At 38.4% G+C, this 18,990-nt stretch overlaps 2 protein-coding genes across 2 annotated transcripts in view; one reads left to right on the forward strand and one right to left on the reverse strand.

Annotated features, from left to right (window-relative positions):
* LOC114475886 (inactive dipeptidyl peptidase 10-like) overlaps window positions 1-11,148 on the forward strand; it is a 46,101-nt gene extending 34,953 nt beyond the window's left edge. Inside the window, exons 21-27 of the mRNA XM_028467071.1 lie at window positions 1,066-1,131; window positions 2,129-2,183; window positions 2,641-2,740; window positions 3,989-4,047; window positions 5,722-5,794; window positions 6,542-6,615; window positions 9,408-11,148. Of these exons, the coding sequence (XP_028322872.1) occupies window positions 1,066-1,131; window positions 2,129-2,183; window positions 2,641-2,740; window positions 3,989-4,047; window positions 5,722-5,794; window positions 6,542-6,615; window positions 9,408-9,536 (556 nt within the window). The 3' untranslated portion in view covers window positions 9,537-11,148. The remainder of the gene's footprint in view (window positions 1-1,065; window positions 1,132-2,128; window positions 2,184-2,640; window positions 2,741-3,988; window positions 4,048-5,721; window positions 5,795-6,541; window positions 6,616-9,407) is intronic.
* A 1,132-nt stretch (window positions 11,149-12,280) lies between these two features.
* LOC114475924 (tubulin alpha chain-like) lies at window positions 12,281-18,732 on the reverse strand. The gene is made up of 4 exons (XM_028467137.1): window positions 18,591-18,732; window positions 15,595-15,817; window positions 14,982-15,130; window positions 12,281-14,149 (listed from the first exon to the last, which is right to left on the reverse strand). Exons 1-4 carry the CDS (start codon window positions 18,591-18,593, stop codon window positions 13,175-13,177), a joined length of 1,350 nt encoding a protein of 449 aa, XP_028322938.1. The 5' UTR covers window positions 18,594-18,732; the 3' UTR covers window positions 12,281-13,174.
* Window positions 18,733-18,990: the final 258 nt, after the last annotated feature.

The following is an 18,990-nucleotide window of genomic DNA, read 5'->3' on the forward strand; positions in this document are numbered from 1 at the left end:
AACAACAAAAAAAAATAAAAAAACAAAGAACAACCCAGCAACAATAATAATAATAATAATGATAAATATAAAGGATGAGGGATAAATAAAGGATAGAGAATAAAGGATAAATAGGATAAATATATATATATACACAGTGCAGCAGATAATGTCATCATGGAGGTGGTGATCGGGTGGGGGGGGTTCAGTGGGTGACTTGGGGTGTGTTCATGTGGATGGTGGCAGAGGGAAAGAAGCTGTTTTTGTGTCTGGAGGTTCTGGTCCTGATGGACCGAAACCTCCTTCCAGAAGGGAGAGATTGAAAACAGTTTAAGACCGAGGTGGGAGGGGTCGGCCACAATCTTTCCTGCACGCCTCAAAATCCTGGAGGCGTACAGGTCCTGGAGGGAGGGCAGATTGCAGCCGATGACCTTCTTTTTCCAGTTACAATTAAAATTACAATGATTGTTTTCCCCATGAAAGTCAATTACAATTACTTTCTCAATTACTAAGGTTCAAATTCAATTAATCATAATTACTGAGGCTTTCATAAATTACCTTGTGAAACGTAACATTCCTTTTGTGTTAGCTTTCTGTTAGCATCTCTAATGATAGGTTTTGACACATGTGTTAAATCAGCTGTAAAATACACACAAAAATAATATTTATCATGTAATTTGTTCTTCATCTCTTGGTTACCTTGTTAGGCTTCCTAATCGATTAAAATATTGATATTAATATTTTTGGTGTGGGCGTCTGAGCTTTTTTGTCACTATTCCCCTAGATTTCAACAGGTAGTGGAAAACTTGATCTGAAATACATTTTAATAATTAACTTTGTACTGTATGTGTACGACATAGAACTGTAACATGGTTTTCCAGGTTTGCGTTTAAATGGACAGTTTTTATGGAATTTTCATGCCAATTACAATCACAGTCAGATATATAAACTCAATTATTATTGGATTATGATTACAGTTATAATTGCGTCCAAATTGTAATAAATTATCAATTAAACAATTAATTCAACTTTATTTTATATGGCGCAAATTACAATTATAATGCACCCCAATCCATGTGCTCCCAGGGTTCTACAGGACATCCATCATCGGCTCGGCACCGTGGACGTCAATGACCAGATGGCAGCTTTGGGGTACGTGAACGTCATCGTCCAGATTTTCTGTTCCGTTTGTCTACTGGTGTAGCTTGGATAAACCAGAATAACCAGCAGCCAGGACCTAAAACCAGTATAGTGTTTAATTTGTCCTTTTTAAAAAAAAATAAAATAGAATTAAGGTGGACAATGACAGGACGGTTGTGGGAGGACAGTCAGTGTGTTGACATGTTCGGATTGTGGGAGTTGCGAGTTTCAGCTGGTAGTTATCTCACAGTATAGACTTGGACTAGCTCTTTTTTTTTTTTTTTTTTTTCAAACTATACAAAAGAAATTAAATTGCTAAAAATATAAATAAACTACCTTTTATTCCACAATTCTAATTTTTTAGATAACATTTTTTTGTGTGCACATATATGTATTTGTATTTTTATTTGTATATATGTATACATATATATGATATACCTGTTTGTGTGTATACCTTTGTGTTTAATATAGACACACTATTAAATGTTATATATATACAATTAAATTAAGTTTTGTGTATATTTTGTGGTTGCAGATATATTAGTAATTGCATATTTATATGTATATACGTGCATATGTATACGTAATGTGTAATATATACAGTACATATATATGTGTATTTTATTTAGTCTTTTTCTTTTTAAAATATTTTTTTGTACTTTTTTTTTTTTGCATGATTTTTCAAACATATTTTTTGAAAATTGTTTATTTGTTCAAACGTTAAACTACATCTTTTTCCTTCCATACGGTAAACTTCTACGTTATTTTGTACATGACGACAACCATCTTAAACCATTCTTATAATAACTTTATCAACAGGTGACTATTGTAAAACATTGTGCTTTGTTAAAGTTTGTTGATAAACATGCGTCACTTTCAAAATAAGGGCACAAGAGCCATTGTTTGCTAGAGTCAGAAACAACTGTGAAAAATAAGAGCAGCACAACTTTGTGTTAATATGTCTTGTTTATCGTTAACGTGGTTTTAAACTCCTCCTCTGGTTCTTTAGGTATCTGTTGAGGCTGCCGTTCATCGACCGTACACGCGTTGGAGTTTTTGGCAAGGTACGAAATAAGTCCTCACTGAACAGATTGTAGATTGTAAAGTGTTCCATACATTTCAAGTGTTTATCGGTGCTAAAAAATCATCATCTGATCAAGCTAAAACAGTCACGCACGCAAAAGTGGAAGTGCTGATTTTTCAAAATAAATTACCCACATACACACAAAATAAATAATTACCTTTTTTCAAACGTTATTCTTTTTTACGGCCCGGTACCAAAACGACCATAAACTCAATTTTTAGTACAATAAATTATTGCCATTATCAATTAATTCTTGTTATTTTTGCTTAAAATAATACCAACGCTGTGCGATTTCAGTTACAGCATATAAAAAACCAGCAGTTCTTCAGCTGTTATTCCAACGGGCAAAGAAAGGCTCGATTTGTCTGTGTTTGAATGAGTTCTAAGTGTTGATTCCTGAGCAAGTTTTGTGTGATTATGGGATGTTTGTGCTCTAGGGATACGGAGGATTCCTCAGCTTGATGATGCTGAAGTCTACAGACAGACTGATTCGATGTGCTGCTGTTCAGGCTCCCATCATTGACTGGACTTTATACGGTAAGTCAACAGCTTTTATTACCTCTGATATTCTTACTCTTCCTGTTACTGTTACTCTTAGTTTTAGTGTTACTATTACTTTTACTATTACAGTTACTATTTCAGTTACTTTTATGCTGCGTTCACACCAAGCGCGTTTCAGGCGTCAAAATCTTGCCTGAAGTTGGACGCTGTTGCTCATTGAATCAGACGCTTGTCACCAACGTCGAAGACGCGTTGAGCGTGTTTAGGGGAGGGGTTTCTCTGTTGCCGGTGCTGTTCATGCATCGGATGATATTGTGGCGATCAGTTACGTTCATAATCCACCCAGTGACTGTGAAGTGGTGGTTAACATTATTGTGTTTCTGATCGGGTGTATTTTGGTGTGACTCAATGTGTGCACTGTGACGTTAGAGGTGCTATAGAGAAGTGTTGTTGAATGGAGTTCCTTGCTGATCACGTCGCCTCCGACTCCCGTTCATCGACTCTACATTATCCAGAGAGTGGCTTGGCTTTATTTGTGCGTCGGCGCCGTTTCTGGATTCACCGGAGCTGCTCTTAGACGAGAGCCGCTTTCAGCGCTATTTCAGTCTCTCCCATGCCCAGTTTGACGACCTGCTGACCAGCATCGGCGCTCGCGTCTCCTACCAGGACACCCACTACAGGCGCTCTATTGCAGCAGAAGAGCACCTGTTCTTTTTTTTTGTGCGGGACACGCAGCAGGACCTCTTGACGCTCCTAGAAGCGCGTCCACTATATATTTCATATGTAAACCTGACGCTTTGGACACATTTGGTGTGAACGTGCCCTTACTGTTACTATTTCTGTTACTTTTACTGTTCTCTGTAGACGGGATGATACTGAAATTTTTGTAGAGCACATTGTGGTTTCTACCTGCGAAAAGCGCATTATAAATAAAGATTACTTACTGTAACTGTTACTCTTACTGTTAATGCCGCTGCAGTGCTCCTCCTCTTTCCAACAGGGTGTGTTTTAATAAGGCTGTCGGTGAGACTTTAGACCTCTATAGAGTTGGATTTATTACCTTTAGGTTGAAAATATCCTCTCCATCCCTTCTTTAGCTCTGACTTACTGTCTGATGTGATTATTGTATTTCTCATATTCTTTAGGGTCTACGGGTTCTTCTCTGTTGAAACCTTATTAATCTTGTGTTGTTGTTTTTTCATCAGTGTATTACAGTGGTCTGGAAAAGTAAAAGTGTAATATTGTTTATACTGTATATACTCTATTGTTTTTTTTCTCCTGCAGCCTCAACCTTCTCAGAGAAATACTTTGGTAGTCTTTTAACCAACGACGACAGATATCAGGTAAACTTTTTCTGTAATTGAATGAAATAAATCAAACAAAAAAATGTATTGAATACTAAATAAATAAATAAAAATACTCAAAATAATTCATTTCAATTGTAAAATGAAATTGGTTAATTTCACTTAATCTCTGAACCAAACCAGATGATTACCGTATTTTCCAGAATACAGGTCGTTCCAATATTAGTTTTTTTACACAACTTAAATTACGATTTTTCTCAGAACATCCACAGATAAGTCGCTCTAGGCTTTAAGCCATGCCCCAGATGTTAGATGTTTTAATTTGTCTCGTTTCAGAATTTGACATTAAACACCCCGCCAGTATAAAAGCTGATAATGTATGTTGTCCTAGGTTTGTATCTTTGTGTTTCTACTACAAATATCTGGATATGTCGGGCCTAACTATAAGTCGCTCCCTCAAAATGAAAACAAAAAGTAGCGATTTATAAAATTAACACGCATTTAAGTATTTAAAATCCTTATTTTGATCATTCAATTAATAAAGTATGTGTCATATCAATTTTTCATTTAATTTCACATTAAAAAAGATTTAATTCTAGGGCTATACTGACGCAAAAAAGGCTCAGACGCCCACATAAAATAGATTCATATTAATATTTTTATAGATAAGGAAGCCTAACAAGGTAACCAAGAGATGAAGAACAAATTAAATGATAGATAATATTTTTTAGTGTATTTTACAGCTGATATAAGAGATGCTAACATAAGAGGAAGGTTGCGTTTTATGGGGTGATTTATTTCAGGTTTGGTAATTGTGAATAATTGAATTTAAACTTAAGTAATTGAGAATGTAATTGTAATATAATTTCAGAGAAAAATAATAATTTTAATTGTAATTAGGAGAAACTTATCGAAAAATATAATTCAACCCAACCCGTCCTGCGATCCAATTCTGTGTCCCTGCCCACGAGTTGAAAACCTGCGTTCCTGACGATTCAGTGAGCTAGGAGACATTGCTCTGTTAGAGTGTTGTTCCAGGCGTCCTCCATGTGAAGGTTACACATGTTTTCCTCCTCAGTGGGTCACTAACTGGGACAGATCTATTTTTGAGCTGCTGGTAAATGTGTCTTCATCTGATCAGACAGCGATCAGCGGGACGCCGTCCCCCAAAATAAATGCAAGGGGGGGAAAACAGGTCAGAACCATGATTATGAATAATAATGTCCGGTTCACTACATTTTTGGAGCCCCAGGTCAGGAAAACGATCTAATGTTGGAGCGAGACCTCCTGCTGTGACTAATCACCACTTAATATACAATTGGGTTCATTTATACTGCGCCAAATACAAGGATTGGGCTCAATTACATTTGTCAGTTACAATTATGTTTTTTAATTACCCATGTTCAATTACAATTACAGTGACCAGCATTTTTTCCAATTTCAATTAAATTGTAATTATTTTTCTATCCTCACAAAGTCTAAAGTTCAATTAAAATTCATCACAATTACTGAGCCTGGAATAAAAAACCTAATAAAAATTGTCATATTATATACTATTATTTTTTTTAATCATAAACATTGAATGGGATCAATTTGACCCCAAGGATAATAGGAGGGTTAAAATTATCCTTTTTTTTTTTTTGTGTAATTTGGTTGATATGATGGACCTCTTTTTTTCTGAATCAGTACGTGTGTGTGTGTGTTTTTCTGCAGACCTCCAAAGTGCTGCCCAACATGAACGGCGTGCACGACGGGACTCTGTTTGTGGCTCATGGCACCGCAGACGGTAAGTGTGTGTGCCTGTGTCTTTTTGCATTTTATTGATTGACTTTATCCTTAATAATTCTCCAAATCATTCATTCATTCGTAACAAAATATTTGCACGTATTTCATTAAAAAAACGTCTAAATATGTATATAAATATACATATTCTTTGATAGTATTTTCTGTAATGGAAACGTGGAAAAAATAAATAAAATGTTCTGTCTCTCTGCTTGTTTTCCACACACTGTCTGAGAGAGCTGCGTTGTGATTGGTCAGAAAAGTGACGTGGAACGTGGTTGATAATTGCGGTTGTTGCTATTGTGATGATGACGAGTGAAAGTGAAGTGCTCTTTGTTTGAGTGCTTTCTCCCTATCTAACAAATCTTCCTCTTCAGTGCTTTTAGCTTGTTTTTCTCCATCTGTTGTTGTTCTCTGCTCTTCCCTGCAAAGCTTCATTTATGCAACTCTATTATTTCAGTAAATCTTTTTTGTTTGTTTCTTTTATGCTTTCCTTGATCTATAAGTAATTGATTTAGATTTTTCCTCTGTTGCCTTTGAAGATCATATCACATCTTCAGCAGCCTTTTATCTTCATGGAGATTCCTTTGATATTTGTTCTCTCGTTAAAACATTGCTTTTGTTTTTGTAATGAGTTATAAGGGTTATATATATATATATATATATGTATTATTTTTTTAAATGACAATCTACAGTCCAAACGTTTTATTTTGGTTAGAATTTAACGACTGGATGTTTCGTTCCTCCACAGCTAACGTTCACTTCCAGCATTCTGCAGAGCTCATCAAACACCTGATTAAGGCCAGAGCCAACTACACCATGCAGGTGATTACCTGTAATTAATTACATAAGAAATGCACAATTATAGAAAAGGTTCATAGAGGTCATAGACATAGTGTTTGAAGGTTGATTTAAACTTCTGATTCAGTGCTGTGATTAGGTCATTCGCTATCAGGGTTCTACGGAGCCCCTAAAGGGACAGGGGTGACAAAAAAACTTTTGCGAGATCTCGCAATGCTTTTGCGAGATCTCGCAATACTTTGCGAGATCTCGCGATATTTTGTAGCGTTATTTCCTTCGCCTGAGAACCGGAAGTAAAACAGACACAGGACAATGGAGGACCATATTCATCCGTGGGGGAAGTTCATTGATTTCTATTTTGCTATAGGCCTAAAGTGTAAAGATATTAAAGCCGTTCTCGGCCGCAGACATGGCTTTGACATAAGTGAGTAAGGGTAAGAACTGTATGTACATGGAACATCGAGTTTTTCTCAGCTTTGGCTTGATCAGCATTTTTCACATAACGTTGGAGATGGTTTAAGGTTGCTTGTTCTCTTTGAGACAGCACCACCTTTGTTGTTTCAAGCAGTTGCATCACTCTTTTTCCTGTGGGCTTTTTTAACTCATACAGACTCAACACACTTTCCTTATCTGGTAGCTTCAACTTTACAAGTGACATGGGGGTGGAGAAGCAATCAACTATATACTTTGGCTCTTGGAGAATGGCTTTGTGAGCCATTGTTTCTATGGCAGACTTCATGCTGTTCTCTGGAGGTAAGAAATGGGAACCCATTCGTGTGAAAAGGTCGAGCAAGTCTTCTTGATCACTTTCCTCCATTGTGCCCTGGAGAGCCTTCTCAACAGCTGATCTCTCGACCGGAGGTAGATAGTTAAGAAACGATGACGTCAAGATGTCTGTATCAACATGGTCGATTCCATTGATGCATGCTAAAATGAAAGCCATCGATAGCTTCACTGGCATGACACCATGGTCTACAAATCCTTTCACCCAAATGTGTCCCACCGCTTGCCATTCAGCCTCAGAAAAATCTGGCCTAAGCCTTGGAACTCACTCTGTTTCCCCTTCACACTGTTCAAGAAATTGCTCCCAGAAGGCTGTATACACGTCCCTTGACATCATCAACAGCTTTTTCATTTACAAAGTCCATCTTTAAAGTCATATTCATGATGCTGCTGTCTGTAAATACAGCTAAAAGATCACCAACAACCTTTATCCTGCAAATTGAAGCACGTCGTGTTGTCTGTGGATTTCCTGGGTTGCCGGCTGATGTTGGTGATGAAATCCGGTTGCTTGAATCTGAGGTCAAATTGAAATACAGCCCATTGTCCAACTAGAAGAACAAAACAAACACAAAAAAACAGAATGGTCAATGAATAAAGCAGAGGCCAAAGTATCATAGCTTTTAGCATGTTTGTGCCAAGGTTAAAATAGTTTTGGGTCCAATGTATCTCATAAAAAAACTCAACCAACGCATGTTTTATGAGACCCTGTTACAAACTGCTTTCTATTCCAAATTAGTGATCTCATACCCCAATACAAGTTACCCCCCAGAATATCAGAAATGACTGAAGTGATGTGTCATACCTGGGCTGTTTGCACTGCGTACTCATGTATGGACTGCTCCTCATCCAGTGTAGGTAGGCCATCAGCTGAAGGCAATAGAAGCTGTATAACCTGCGTAGGTGTTTCACTCACAGACACATTAACCCTAAAATATATGATGTCATTGCTGACTTATAGTCTTTATAAATTACTCTTCTAGATCAGTGTAACTTTGAGTCAAATTCAGGAACACTCCAAACAACATGTAAAAAGTCCACTTAGATTTTGAGAAATAAAAAAAAAGGAAACATCTTACATTGCAGAGACAACAGTATAATAAAATCATTAGCCAGTTAAAGTTGCTGCACAATCCCAGGAATTAGATCAAAAGGACTGGCCTGACTTCCACTTTCACTAAAGATAACAATGGATATTTGTTTTCAATACAAGTTGTTCACGACACACCGCTAAACATTTGAAATGGAAGTCCAAAAAAATAGAAATTTTAAATAAAACATCACCTGTGAGACATCCTCATCTTCCTCAGCATGATTAAATTGTATAACCACCACGTCATCGTCGTGTATCTGCCTCGTCAAACAAGGGGTCTGGTAAACTAACCTCACTTGTGTTTTGCCTTTGCCCAATGTCACTATATTTAATGTCTGTTGGGGGTTGACTGAAAGGGATGTGATGGATCTGGACTTTGTGCCGTCTCACTCTCAGATATTGCCCTTATCATTGCCCTTATAAAACAAGTCAAAGATAAAAAGTTGTCAGCTGTAACATCAGAACATATGCTCCAAATTTAATATTAAATGCTGTGTAAGAATACATACCAAAACACAAAATCTATTAAAAGGGATGATTGAACATGCAGGTGAATTGGACCATTGTAATAATCCCTATAGTCATATGAGTTGGACTATTCCCTTTATTTATCAGTGCCTGTTATTTTTAGAGCCATGAAGTAGAGACACACGCTGCTCAGTGAACACAATGGAGGTGAACGAATGCTCCGTTGTTCAAAACCTATCAAATAAATCATCCAACAACTTCAGAACAGTCTTAATGGACAAGTTGTGATCCGCACATTCACCACGCTATGTAACAATAACGAACATTACAAAAAGAGTTGTTTTCATGCCAAATACATAGCCGGAACTACATTCCAGACATAGTGCTGTGATGAGTGGTTTACAACTCATCTTTAGTTATATTTATATAAATTATTAAAGTGTGTTTTCATCTGCACGTTTGTGTGTCTCCACAGATCTTTCCAGACGAAGGTCACTTCCTGTCTCAGAGCAGCCGCACCCAGCTGAATCACGCTCTGATTGGATACTTTAGGGGATGTTTGTTTATGGCATCATCACTGGTTCAAGACGAGCCCGACGACTAAGGAGTGTGTGTGTGTGTGTGTGCGCGTGTGTGTGTGTGTGTGTGTGTGAGACGCTTTTATTCTTCACCTTATTTAAATATTGTTATTATTATTATTGATAAAAAATAAAATTGTAAATTTCTAATTATCATTAATATTATTAATTTTTACTGAATTTTTTGTACTTTTGTCCATAAAAACAAATATTATTTCATTATTTTTATTGTTTTTAAAATTAAGCAAACTGCAGCTTTAATATGATGAATCAAAAATTGAAACTGGGACTTATAGACATTAGTTTGGAATTGATTTTCTATAATGTGAGTAGTCGTCACTGGTGTGTGTGCGTGAGTGTGTGTCATTCAGCTATAGCATTAGGAATGTGCAGCACTTTTCATCAGTGTTTACATTTATTCATTTCAATATTATTCTCAACGTTAATATTCTTTAAATTAAAGTTAAAAGTGTTTTGTCTTTTTTTTAAAGATAATTAATCTTTTTTTCAAAAAACCCTGTTCAAATCTAAAAATGTGTTTATTTCAAAGTAAATGACAACAATTTATAAAGATATAATTGTCACAATTCATAATTAAACTTTATCCATGAACCAGAATGAAATAAACGAGGAATGAGTTAAGTTCTATTTTGTTTGTTTATAAGATAAATTAATGCTTTATTTTATAAAGCTGCAAACATTTATTTAAAAATTGCTTAGGAGAAAGAAGATGCAATATTGTGGAAGATTTATTTTATTATTATTAATATTATTTTGTTGAAAGAATAAGTATTCTTATCATTTAGAATAACTTATTTCATATACTTTTTCCATCAGTATTTTTGAAGCGATATTTTTAGTTAAAGTGATGTAAATGTGATTAATAGCTGATTACTGACTCTGTTATTTAAATGTGATTTGATCTTGTTTTATATTTTGTATGTATTAATGTACAAACACCTTCCTCTTCCTTTCGAGCAGGGGTTCTCAACCTTGCGGTTAGGACCCCATTTTAGGTCGCAAGAAACTAAGAATATTTTCTAAAGAATTTGAGCCCGTTTTTGGTTATTTTTACCCATTTTTTGCAACAACACCAAACTTGGCATTTTAAAACTTATTTTTATGACCTTTTTTGCCAAATTTTTGCTCCTTTTAATGCATTTTTGCTACATTACTCCCATTCCTGCTTAATATCATTGCCTTTTTTGCACATTTTTTCTACTTTCATGTCATTTTCGCCACTTATTAACCCTTTTTACCACTTTTCCCACCTAATGTTGCATATGTTGACCCGTTATTGCCACTTTTAATCTCTTTTCACCATATTTCGTGCCCATTATTTGCCAACTTAACCCTCAACACTTTGGACCTTTTTTTTTTTTTTTTACTACTTTCTCTGTCCGTTTTTGGCCACTCGACTTAATTTAACCACTTTCTCTGGCACCTCTATTTTGGGGGTCGTAAGGCTGAAAGGGTTGAGAACCACTGCTTTAGAACAGTTTGATCATCATTTTGTGTGTTTCTGCTGCTTTAGGAGAATTTGGGTCTCACTCCAGGTTTAATCTGATCACATCTCGGTGACACTGAGATCCCGTCATCGTCTGCCTGTTTTGATATTAAAATACAAACTGTGTGTCACACAGGCTGAGCGTCTTTTATAAACACACACACACATCATTTTACATTCATTACGTCATTGCAGAGCATGTCTTTCCCATTCTGTCCTAAAGGGGTCATCGGAGTTTCTCCATCCTGTCAACACCGACTCAGCACTTTGTCTCGGCACAGCCATGATGTCCACAAGCAGTGATGGTGATTTGGTGAGTGGATTTATTTTTTATTTTCCATTTTATTTGATCAGGTGACACAAAAATGGAGCCTAACTGTTCCGGGCCTGCAGAGTAAATTCAACCAGGAATTTTGTCAGTGAAAACCTGAAGAAAAAAACAGTAAGTATCAAAGTCATAACTCCAGATGTTAGCATTTGTTTGGAGAAAAACCTTAATTTATTTATATTTATAGTAGGATTGTCATTCAAACACCCATAATAAGTGGCAAATTGGTATTTTTTATGTTCCATATTGCAGTATTTACTCACTGCAGTAATCAGAAGTAATATTTCCCTGTTTAATTTTATCTCCTTTAAAAACACATGTATCAGACAGTATTAAATAATATTTATTTCTCTTTTTGTGGGGGAAATTTTTAAAAGAAAGAAGGATTAATATGTTAAGGTTTCATTTTTTTCAAGCAACTATTTGTCAGCAAATTTACTTTGATCTAAAGTAAATTTAGATCAAAGTCAAATTGACTTTGATCCCTCAGGAGATCAAAGTTAATTTCCTGAATAAAAAGTTGTCTGAATAAATGAAACCTTAATATATTAATTTCAAAAGAAAGACATAATTAACTTGCTGGAATTTTTTTTTTTTTAAAAAAAGGCCTTTTTAATCCAGACTCGTGTTTTTGACTCAACACCGCTCCTTAGTGATCAACCATACTTTATTATTTTAGTAGAAAAATCATTAAAAAAATACTCAATTTTATTCAGATCTTGTCCGACTTCCAGGATTTCAAACCTTATGTATAACTGTATTTAATGTTTACTTATAAAGCCTTTACTGAAAAGTGATGGATGACTTTTATCACAATGGGTGCTACAAAAATAAAATTTTATCATATTCGAGGGCCACAATATCATCCTTCACAGTCTCTCCACTATCATCTTTTCACTAGGGAATACAGTGTGGAAGTGAAGATGAGCAGAATGTAGAATAACAGCTTTATTAGAGAAGAAGACAAAGAACCACAATGTAAATCATACACTCTCACTCGGAAAGGAAGTAAAATAAAATTAAATAAAAGAGGGTAAAATAAGAAAAAGAAAGTTAAATGCAATTTAAGCCTTTTCACACACTCACTCTGGTTCAGTTCTCACTTGAGGTCTAAGGTCAAGTGGTAAAAACTACCAACAATAAAGGTAAAAAGAGAAAATACAGGAGTCGGAAGCAGAGGCGGTCTGTTGCTTTAATACTGCTTCTCCCATCGGTTTTACAAAAGTGCTTGGATATGTGCATCATTCCTGGGTAGAGTCCAAATTCCGTTGGCTGGAGACCCAGGTAGTCGGTGTTTTTGTCAACCAGGGGTCACCTGTGTGGAAGCGAGGGGACTGCCCTCGCTTCAATACTGCTGCTGAGCTGCTTCCATCGGTTTTTAACAGTGGATTGGCTGTAAGTTACATGAGCGGAAAACCCTGGACACCTCCTTGAGTCTGAATATGTGTAATATTAATAATATGAATACTATTAAAACACTAGATCTCTGGAATAACAATACAAATGCCTTGAGGTTGGAAATATCAACAGAGTGAATGAGCTTGTTTACGTTTTTATACCTCTCGACCCATGACCCCCCAGGTCGCACATGCGCAGTTCCAGAGTGTGAAAAGGTTTATTGTAATAAAGCAGAAAAATAAAACAAAAATGGAAAAATATTCAAAGAAAATAAGTAAATATAAATCAAATACAATTTTAAAAGATGTAATAAAGTAAAATAAACTTAAGAAAATAAAATAAGAAGAAATTAATATAGACAGGAAATGAAAATAAATAAATTCATCTCATACTTTTTTTGGACCCTGAGAGTCGGGGTGGGAGACCCCTGTTTAATATTCCTCGCCCTCTTCGTCTTCTTCGAAGGAGTCGATGCCCACTTCCTCGTAGTCTTTCTCTAGGGCGGCCATGTCCTCGCGGGCCTCCGAGAACTCGCCCTCCTCCATGCCCTCGCCCACGTACCAGTGCACGAAGGCTCTCTTGGCGTACATCAGGTCGAACTTGTGGTCCAGTCTGGCCCAGGCCTCGGCGATGGCTGTGGTGTTGCTGAGCATGCATACTGCCCTCTGCACCTTGGCCAGGTCTCCTCCAGGAACCACGGTGGGGGGCTGGTAGTTAATGCCTACCTTGAACCCTGTGGGACACCAGTCCACAAACTGGATGGAGCGTTTGGTCTTGATGTTGCTGATGGCTGTGTTGACGTCTTTGGGCACCACCTCGCCGCGGTACAGCAGGCAGCAGGCCATGTACTTTCCATGGCGAGGGTCGCACTTCACCATCTGATTGGCTGGCTCGAAGCAGGAGTTGGTGATCTCGGCCACGGTGAGCTGCTCGTGGTAGGCCTTCTCGGCGGAGATGACCGGGGCGTAGGTGGCCAGGGGGAAGTGGATCCGAGGGTAGGGCACCAGGTTGGTCTGGAACTCCGTCAGGTCCACATTGAGCGCCCCGTCAAAACGCAGCGAGGCAGTGATGGATGACACGATCTGGCTGATGAGCCGGTTCAGGTTGGTGTAGGATGGGCGCTCGATGTCCAGGTTCCTGCGGCAGATGTCGTAGATGGCCTCGTTGTCTACCATGAAGGCGCAGTCGGAATGTTCCAGCGTGGTATGGGTGGTCAGGATGGAGTTATACGGCTCCACCACAGCCGTGGACACCTGAGGCGCTGGGTAAATGGCGAACTCCAGCTTGGACTTTTTCCCAAAGTCTACCGAGAGGCGCTCCATGAGCAGCGAGGTGAAGCCAGAACCTGTTCCTCCTCCAAAAGAGTGGAAGACCAGGAACCCCTGAAGGCCCGTGCACTGGTCCGCCTGCGAAACGAGCACATTAGTCACATTTTCAACACATTGATGGCATCAAACTGACGCCACTCATTTATGTAGCGTGCTAGTTAGCCTCATATGTTAATAAGCTGGCGGGTGAGTGCAAATCCAGGCTTGCTATTGGCTTTTGGAATTACATACTGTACCCTCATGTATAAAACTTCAAGTAAAGTGTTACCAAACAGTCTACTAATACTACTAGTGAGATTTTCAGTGTACAAGTAGTACTGGTAAACAAACATTTGGTTCTACTTGTAAAGGTTTTTGGCTCAATAAAGCAAAATCTGCTACTATAGTTGTTGTGGCGGTTTGGATGAATAAGACGGAATCAAGCTTTAGGGTTGCTGGTCAGATGCGGACACAGGGTTTATTTGGTCAAAGGGTTTTGGGGAACAGAGCGATCTGGAATTCAGTTTTAAACAAGTTTTCAGCATGTGTGGCTCAGTAATTCTGCTGCTGTTCAGTGCTCTCTGTGTTATGTATGTTGTTGATAGCGGTAGACAGAAAATAGGGGAGCCTCCTCAGGCAGAGATCTTGGTGAGTGCTATCAGTGTATGAGTGTATCTGGCCTGCTCAGGGCAGTCTGACCAGAACTGACCAGGAGAGAGTTCTGTAATTACATATCACTTGTAGACAAGTTGGTGTACAAGTAAAGCTTTCAGTTTTTACTAGTCCACTGGTCGAAACTAAACTGTCACATACTGTATTACCAAAAACAATTCAAATAGGTCATTTTTTTCTCCGTTGATACAGAAATCAAAATACTAGAAGGTTGCCCGGTGGTATTCTCCAGTATTCCATCAATAAAGATGTGACTCACCAGTTTACGAACTCTGTCGAGGACTGAGTCGATGTGCTCCTTCCCGACGGTATAATGTCCTCGGGCGTAGTTGTTGGCTGCGTCTTCTTTCCCCGAGATAAGCTGCTCCGGGTGGAAAAGCTGTCGGTACGTTCCCGTCCGAACCTCATCTAAGGAACAGAGAGAAGAAGAAGGAAGTCTTCAGTCTAAAGAGGAGTTTCACAGACCTGTTTTAGATATTGGCGGTAGGACAATCATTTTTTAGTTAGGTTTCCTTTAGAGCTTTTCGTATCAAACCATTAATCATTGATACTCATTCTTTTTTATTATATATTCATATTCTACATTTTACATCCTATTTTAACAAAAATGGTGACAAAGGTACTGAGCCCCAGACATGAAATGTATTGTGTCCACTAAATACTAGTTCATGGTCACGAAAAGCTACTTTGTGGCCCCACAAATGGCCCTAGGTGATAAATTTACGTCCTGAGACAAAAATAGTTGAGGACTGCAGATCAAACCATGGACAGGACTGCTGCCACCTACTGGACTTGAGTGTGGAACATTCCAACACTTCCCCACTGCATATCTGATAAAAGTGATCATCAGACATTGAATCTTCCACCCTCACCTATGACCGTGGGCTCCAGGTCCACAAAGATGGCTCGGGGAACGTACTTCCCGGTGCCGGTCTCACTGAAGAAGGTGGTGAAGGAGTCGTCGTAGCCTCCTGACGACTTGCCGCTGGGCATGTGTCCGTCGGGCTGGATGCCGTGCTCCAGGCAGTACAGCTCCCAGCAGGTGTTGCCCATCTGCACACCGGCCTGGCCCACGTGCATGGAGATGCATTCACGCTGTGGAGAGTACAGACATTTGAACATCTCAGACTTTGGACTCCTTTACACCAACTTCACCTTAACGAAAGCATTTCTCTGAGTGTTTAGAAGAGATTTTTTCACCCCGCCGACTAATATTTTTTGTCATAGTGACAATAATGCGACTGACTACTTGTAAAAAAAAAAATAACATGAACGAAAACTACATCAAAATATAATATATATGTCCTATAAGACAAAAAGAACTTGCTTGAATTACTATGCGGAAGTCAAGGACACATCAAAGCAATCTGCAGACATCTCTGAAGAAGACTGGCAGTTGACAGTCAAAACATGTAAGGAGTGCATTTCCTAAAAAAAAATTTGTCTGAATAAATAAAACCTTAACATATTTCAAAAGATCACGAAATTATGAATTTGAGGCTCTCTGTCTGCTGTTGGTTAGTGGGCGGGGCTTAAATGCATTTGATGATGTTGAAGGCTGCAGGACGCTGGTTTACGACCAAACCCGTCTGCCTCACAGCGTGGGTGAGACTTGTTTGAACCTGCAGGAGAAGATTTAAAGATGTGCAGACACTCCCTGCCCAAGTATTTTCCATGTTCAAGGATGAGGCTGAGGGCGGAAAACGCAGCCCTTCCTGATTGGTTCAGTAGCTTTTAAACAGGACATGAAAGAGTCAGACGAAGACGTTTGATTGGCTAAACCTTTCTTTAAAAGTTTAGTAAAGCTGAAAGGATTTAGAAAAAGAGAATTAAAAAAAGAAGATGAGAAAAAGATATCAGACATGAACCGTGGTTCTGATGTTCATTTTCCTTCCCTTTCAAAATAAAATAGCCTTAAACCACTTTGTAGGTAGAAGACAACGAGTCTGTAGTGGTTCTGCTGAAAGTTAATGCTTAATCAGGAAGAAGCTTCTTCAGTTGCCTCAAGTAAATTTCCAGATTCACAGAAGACGTTGAAAAAGAAAATTTGACCTGAAAACATTCGCAGAGTTTGTTTTCCCAAATTCATTTGAAAAAATTCAGATCATTTAGATCTAACATTTAGCATTTAGATTTAACATTGATAGTTAAATGTAACATTTGGATTTAATATTTAGATTTCAATTGAACATTGACATATTTTTGCAAGAAAAATATATCACAAATTTCACAAATATTGCTGTAAATCTGGTCAAAATTAACATAAGAAAATTCACATACATATTTTAAACATGGTTTGTTGCAAAAAGTTGCTGTTTATTTTAGCACGCGCAACTTTACAATCAGAGCCCATCAGGTATGTGGAAACCCTCTGTCATTTATCAGACTAAACTGACTCATCAGACTCAGGCCGTAAATAAAACACATGGCGTTTTATTTTGAAGGAACCAGAAGTACACATTTCTCGTTTATTTGACAGGGACAATGTACATTCATCCATACGCAGTTTGCGGAGGAAGTTTTCCCAAAATCATTCAAAAAAAAAAATTCTTAATATACTGTACATAATATAATTCTAACATATTGCTGTTAGTTTCATGTCATAGATGTTAGTTATACCTCAGGTGTATAAGTTTTCAGTGAAATGGTCCCAAACTTCAGGTTGGTTCTTCTTCTGTTGCGCAATTCTTCTTTACAATGTAAATGGTGAAGCGACACTGTTCCCAGCAGTTTATGTATGGTACTGCAGCATACCGCCGGCCTGATTTGATCATGAATTCACAACATTAAATGATGCGTCAGCGCAAATTTTTGTAGTCAACATGATCAATCATGTTACTAATCATTTTTGCATTAATGTATGTTACACACATTGTGGGCAGGAATTTTAAAGCTGTAGTTTGAGCAGAAGTGCTGAAGAAGAATGTCACGGTGACGTCTGGAAAACGTTCACTATGTGCAGGGAGGCCTTTCCCTTTCCAGCATGTTGTGAATTTTGATCCGATGACCTCGCCTTCCCAGCTCGTGATCCGGACTGGGGGGGCGGAGCCACGTTAGAGGTCCGTGTATGGAGATGGAAGGAGGTTATTTTTAAAGTTAGGGGTGACAGAAGTTAGCACCCAGGACTTCACCCAGTAACCTGAAACGGGAATGACCAAGAAAAATACCAACACAGGAAATCTACAACTTCCTGTGTTTTCTCTCTCTCTCTCTCTCTCTCTCACATGCACACACAGAGGTTTTGTGCTGCAGTTCTGGAATCTGGGAATGTTTGGAAGATTTCCCACCATTCATTGCCATCAGAAAACCTAAAATTGCTCAACAGCGACTGAATTCTCTTTGTTTTGCAGAGAAATCTTCCAAATCTGGGAATGATTAGAAAGATCTTCCAAATCTGGGAGTGATTTGGAAGATCTTTCTAATCATTCCCAGATATCTCATTCCACTGACTACGTTTGGAAACCTAGAAACCCAAGGACGAAACGTCTAAAGGCACTTTTCCCCTCTTTGCTGATCTGTCCTTGTGGTAAAGGAAGGCCCAAAGTCAGAATGGGAAGGTCAGCGCTCCGAAACACCTTGTTTTCTTATAAAAACAAGCTCCTACGACTGATTCCCATCAGGAGTTGACATGTTTATGCAGATTCAAACACCCAAAAGGAAGCTTCAGTGCTAAACAAACAGGAACGTGACACTCGTCAGCATTCCCAGCTTCTCCTTCAGGCCTCGTATGGAAAGTGTTAGCCTGCTCCCATTCCCAGACTGTGTTTGCAACTCGACAAAAGTGTGGAAAACTATTGACACTCTGATCTGCACGTGCAGTGTAAATCCAGGTGGTATTATGGGATGTCAGTGAGTGGGAGAGACTCACCATTGTGCTGCTGTGGTGGTCTAGGCGAAGGAAGAAGATTCTCACAGTTCACCCCTCAATGAGACGCTGTGGGAGAAGAAGAACGAGCAGAGAGGGAAACACTCAAGTTTACAGATCAACAGGAGGAGGAGCTGTGGGCGGGCCCTAAGGGCTTTTATTTTGAAAAATCAGACACATGGGGATACGGACAGGAGCAGATGGCGTGGCTCAAACTGCTGCTACTGCAGCAGCGAATTAGTTTAAAGGCTTTTATTGTGAAAATCTGAGAAATAGACTGACAGACACACTCGTCTGTACAGATCAAACAGGAGGATGGGCTGTGGGCGGGGCCTAAACTGCTGCTAGTAGACACATTTTTATGTATTTATCTTTTTATTTATACGGAAATTGTATCATTTTA

The sequence above is a fragment of the Gouania willdenowi genome, chromosome 2 (genome assembly GCF_900634775.1).
Source record: "Gouania willdenowi chromosome 2, fGouWil2.1, whole genome shotgun sequence".
Classification (NCBI taxonomy): domain Eukaryota; kingdom Metazoa; phylum Chordata; class Actinopteri; order Blenniiformes; family Gobiesocidae; genus Gouania; species Gouania willdenowi.

Coding starts and splice junctions, on each gene's coding strand:
- LOC114475924 (XM_028467137.1), bottom strand. Junction 15,131..15,594: donor CCTGGAGCCCACGGTCATAG/GTGAGGGTGGAA, acceptor TCTGTTCCTTAG/ATGAGGTTCGGACGGGAACG. Junction 14,150..14,981: donor TCGACAGAGTTCGTAAACTG/GTGAGTCACATC, acceptor CTCGTTTCGCAG/GCGGACCAGTGCACGGGCCT.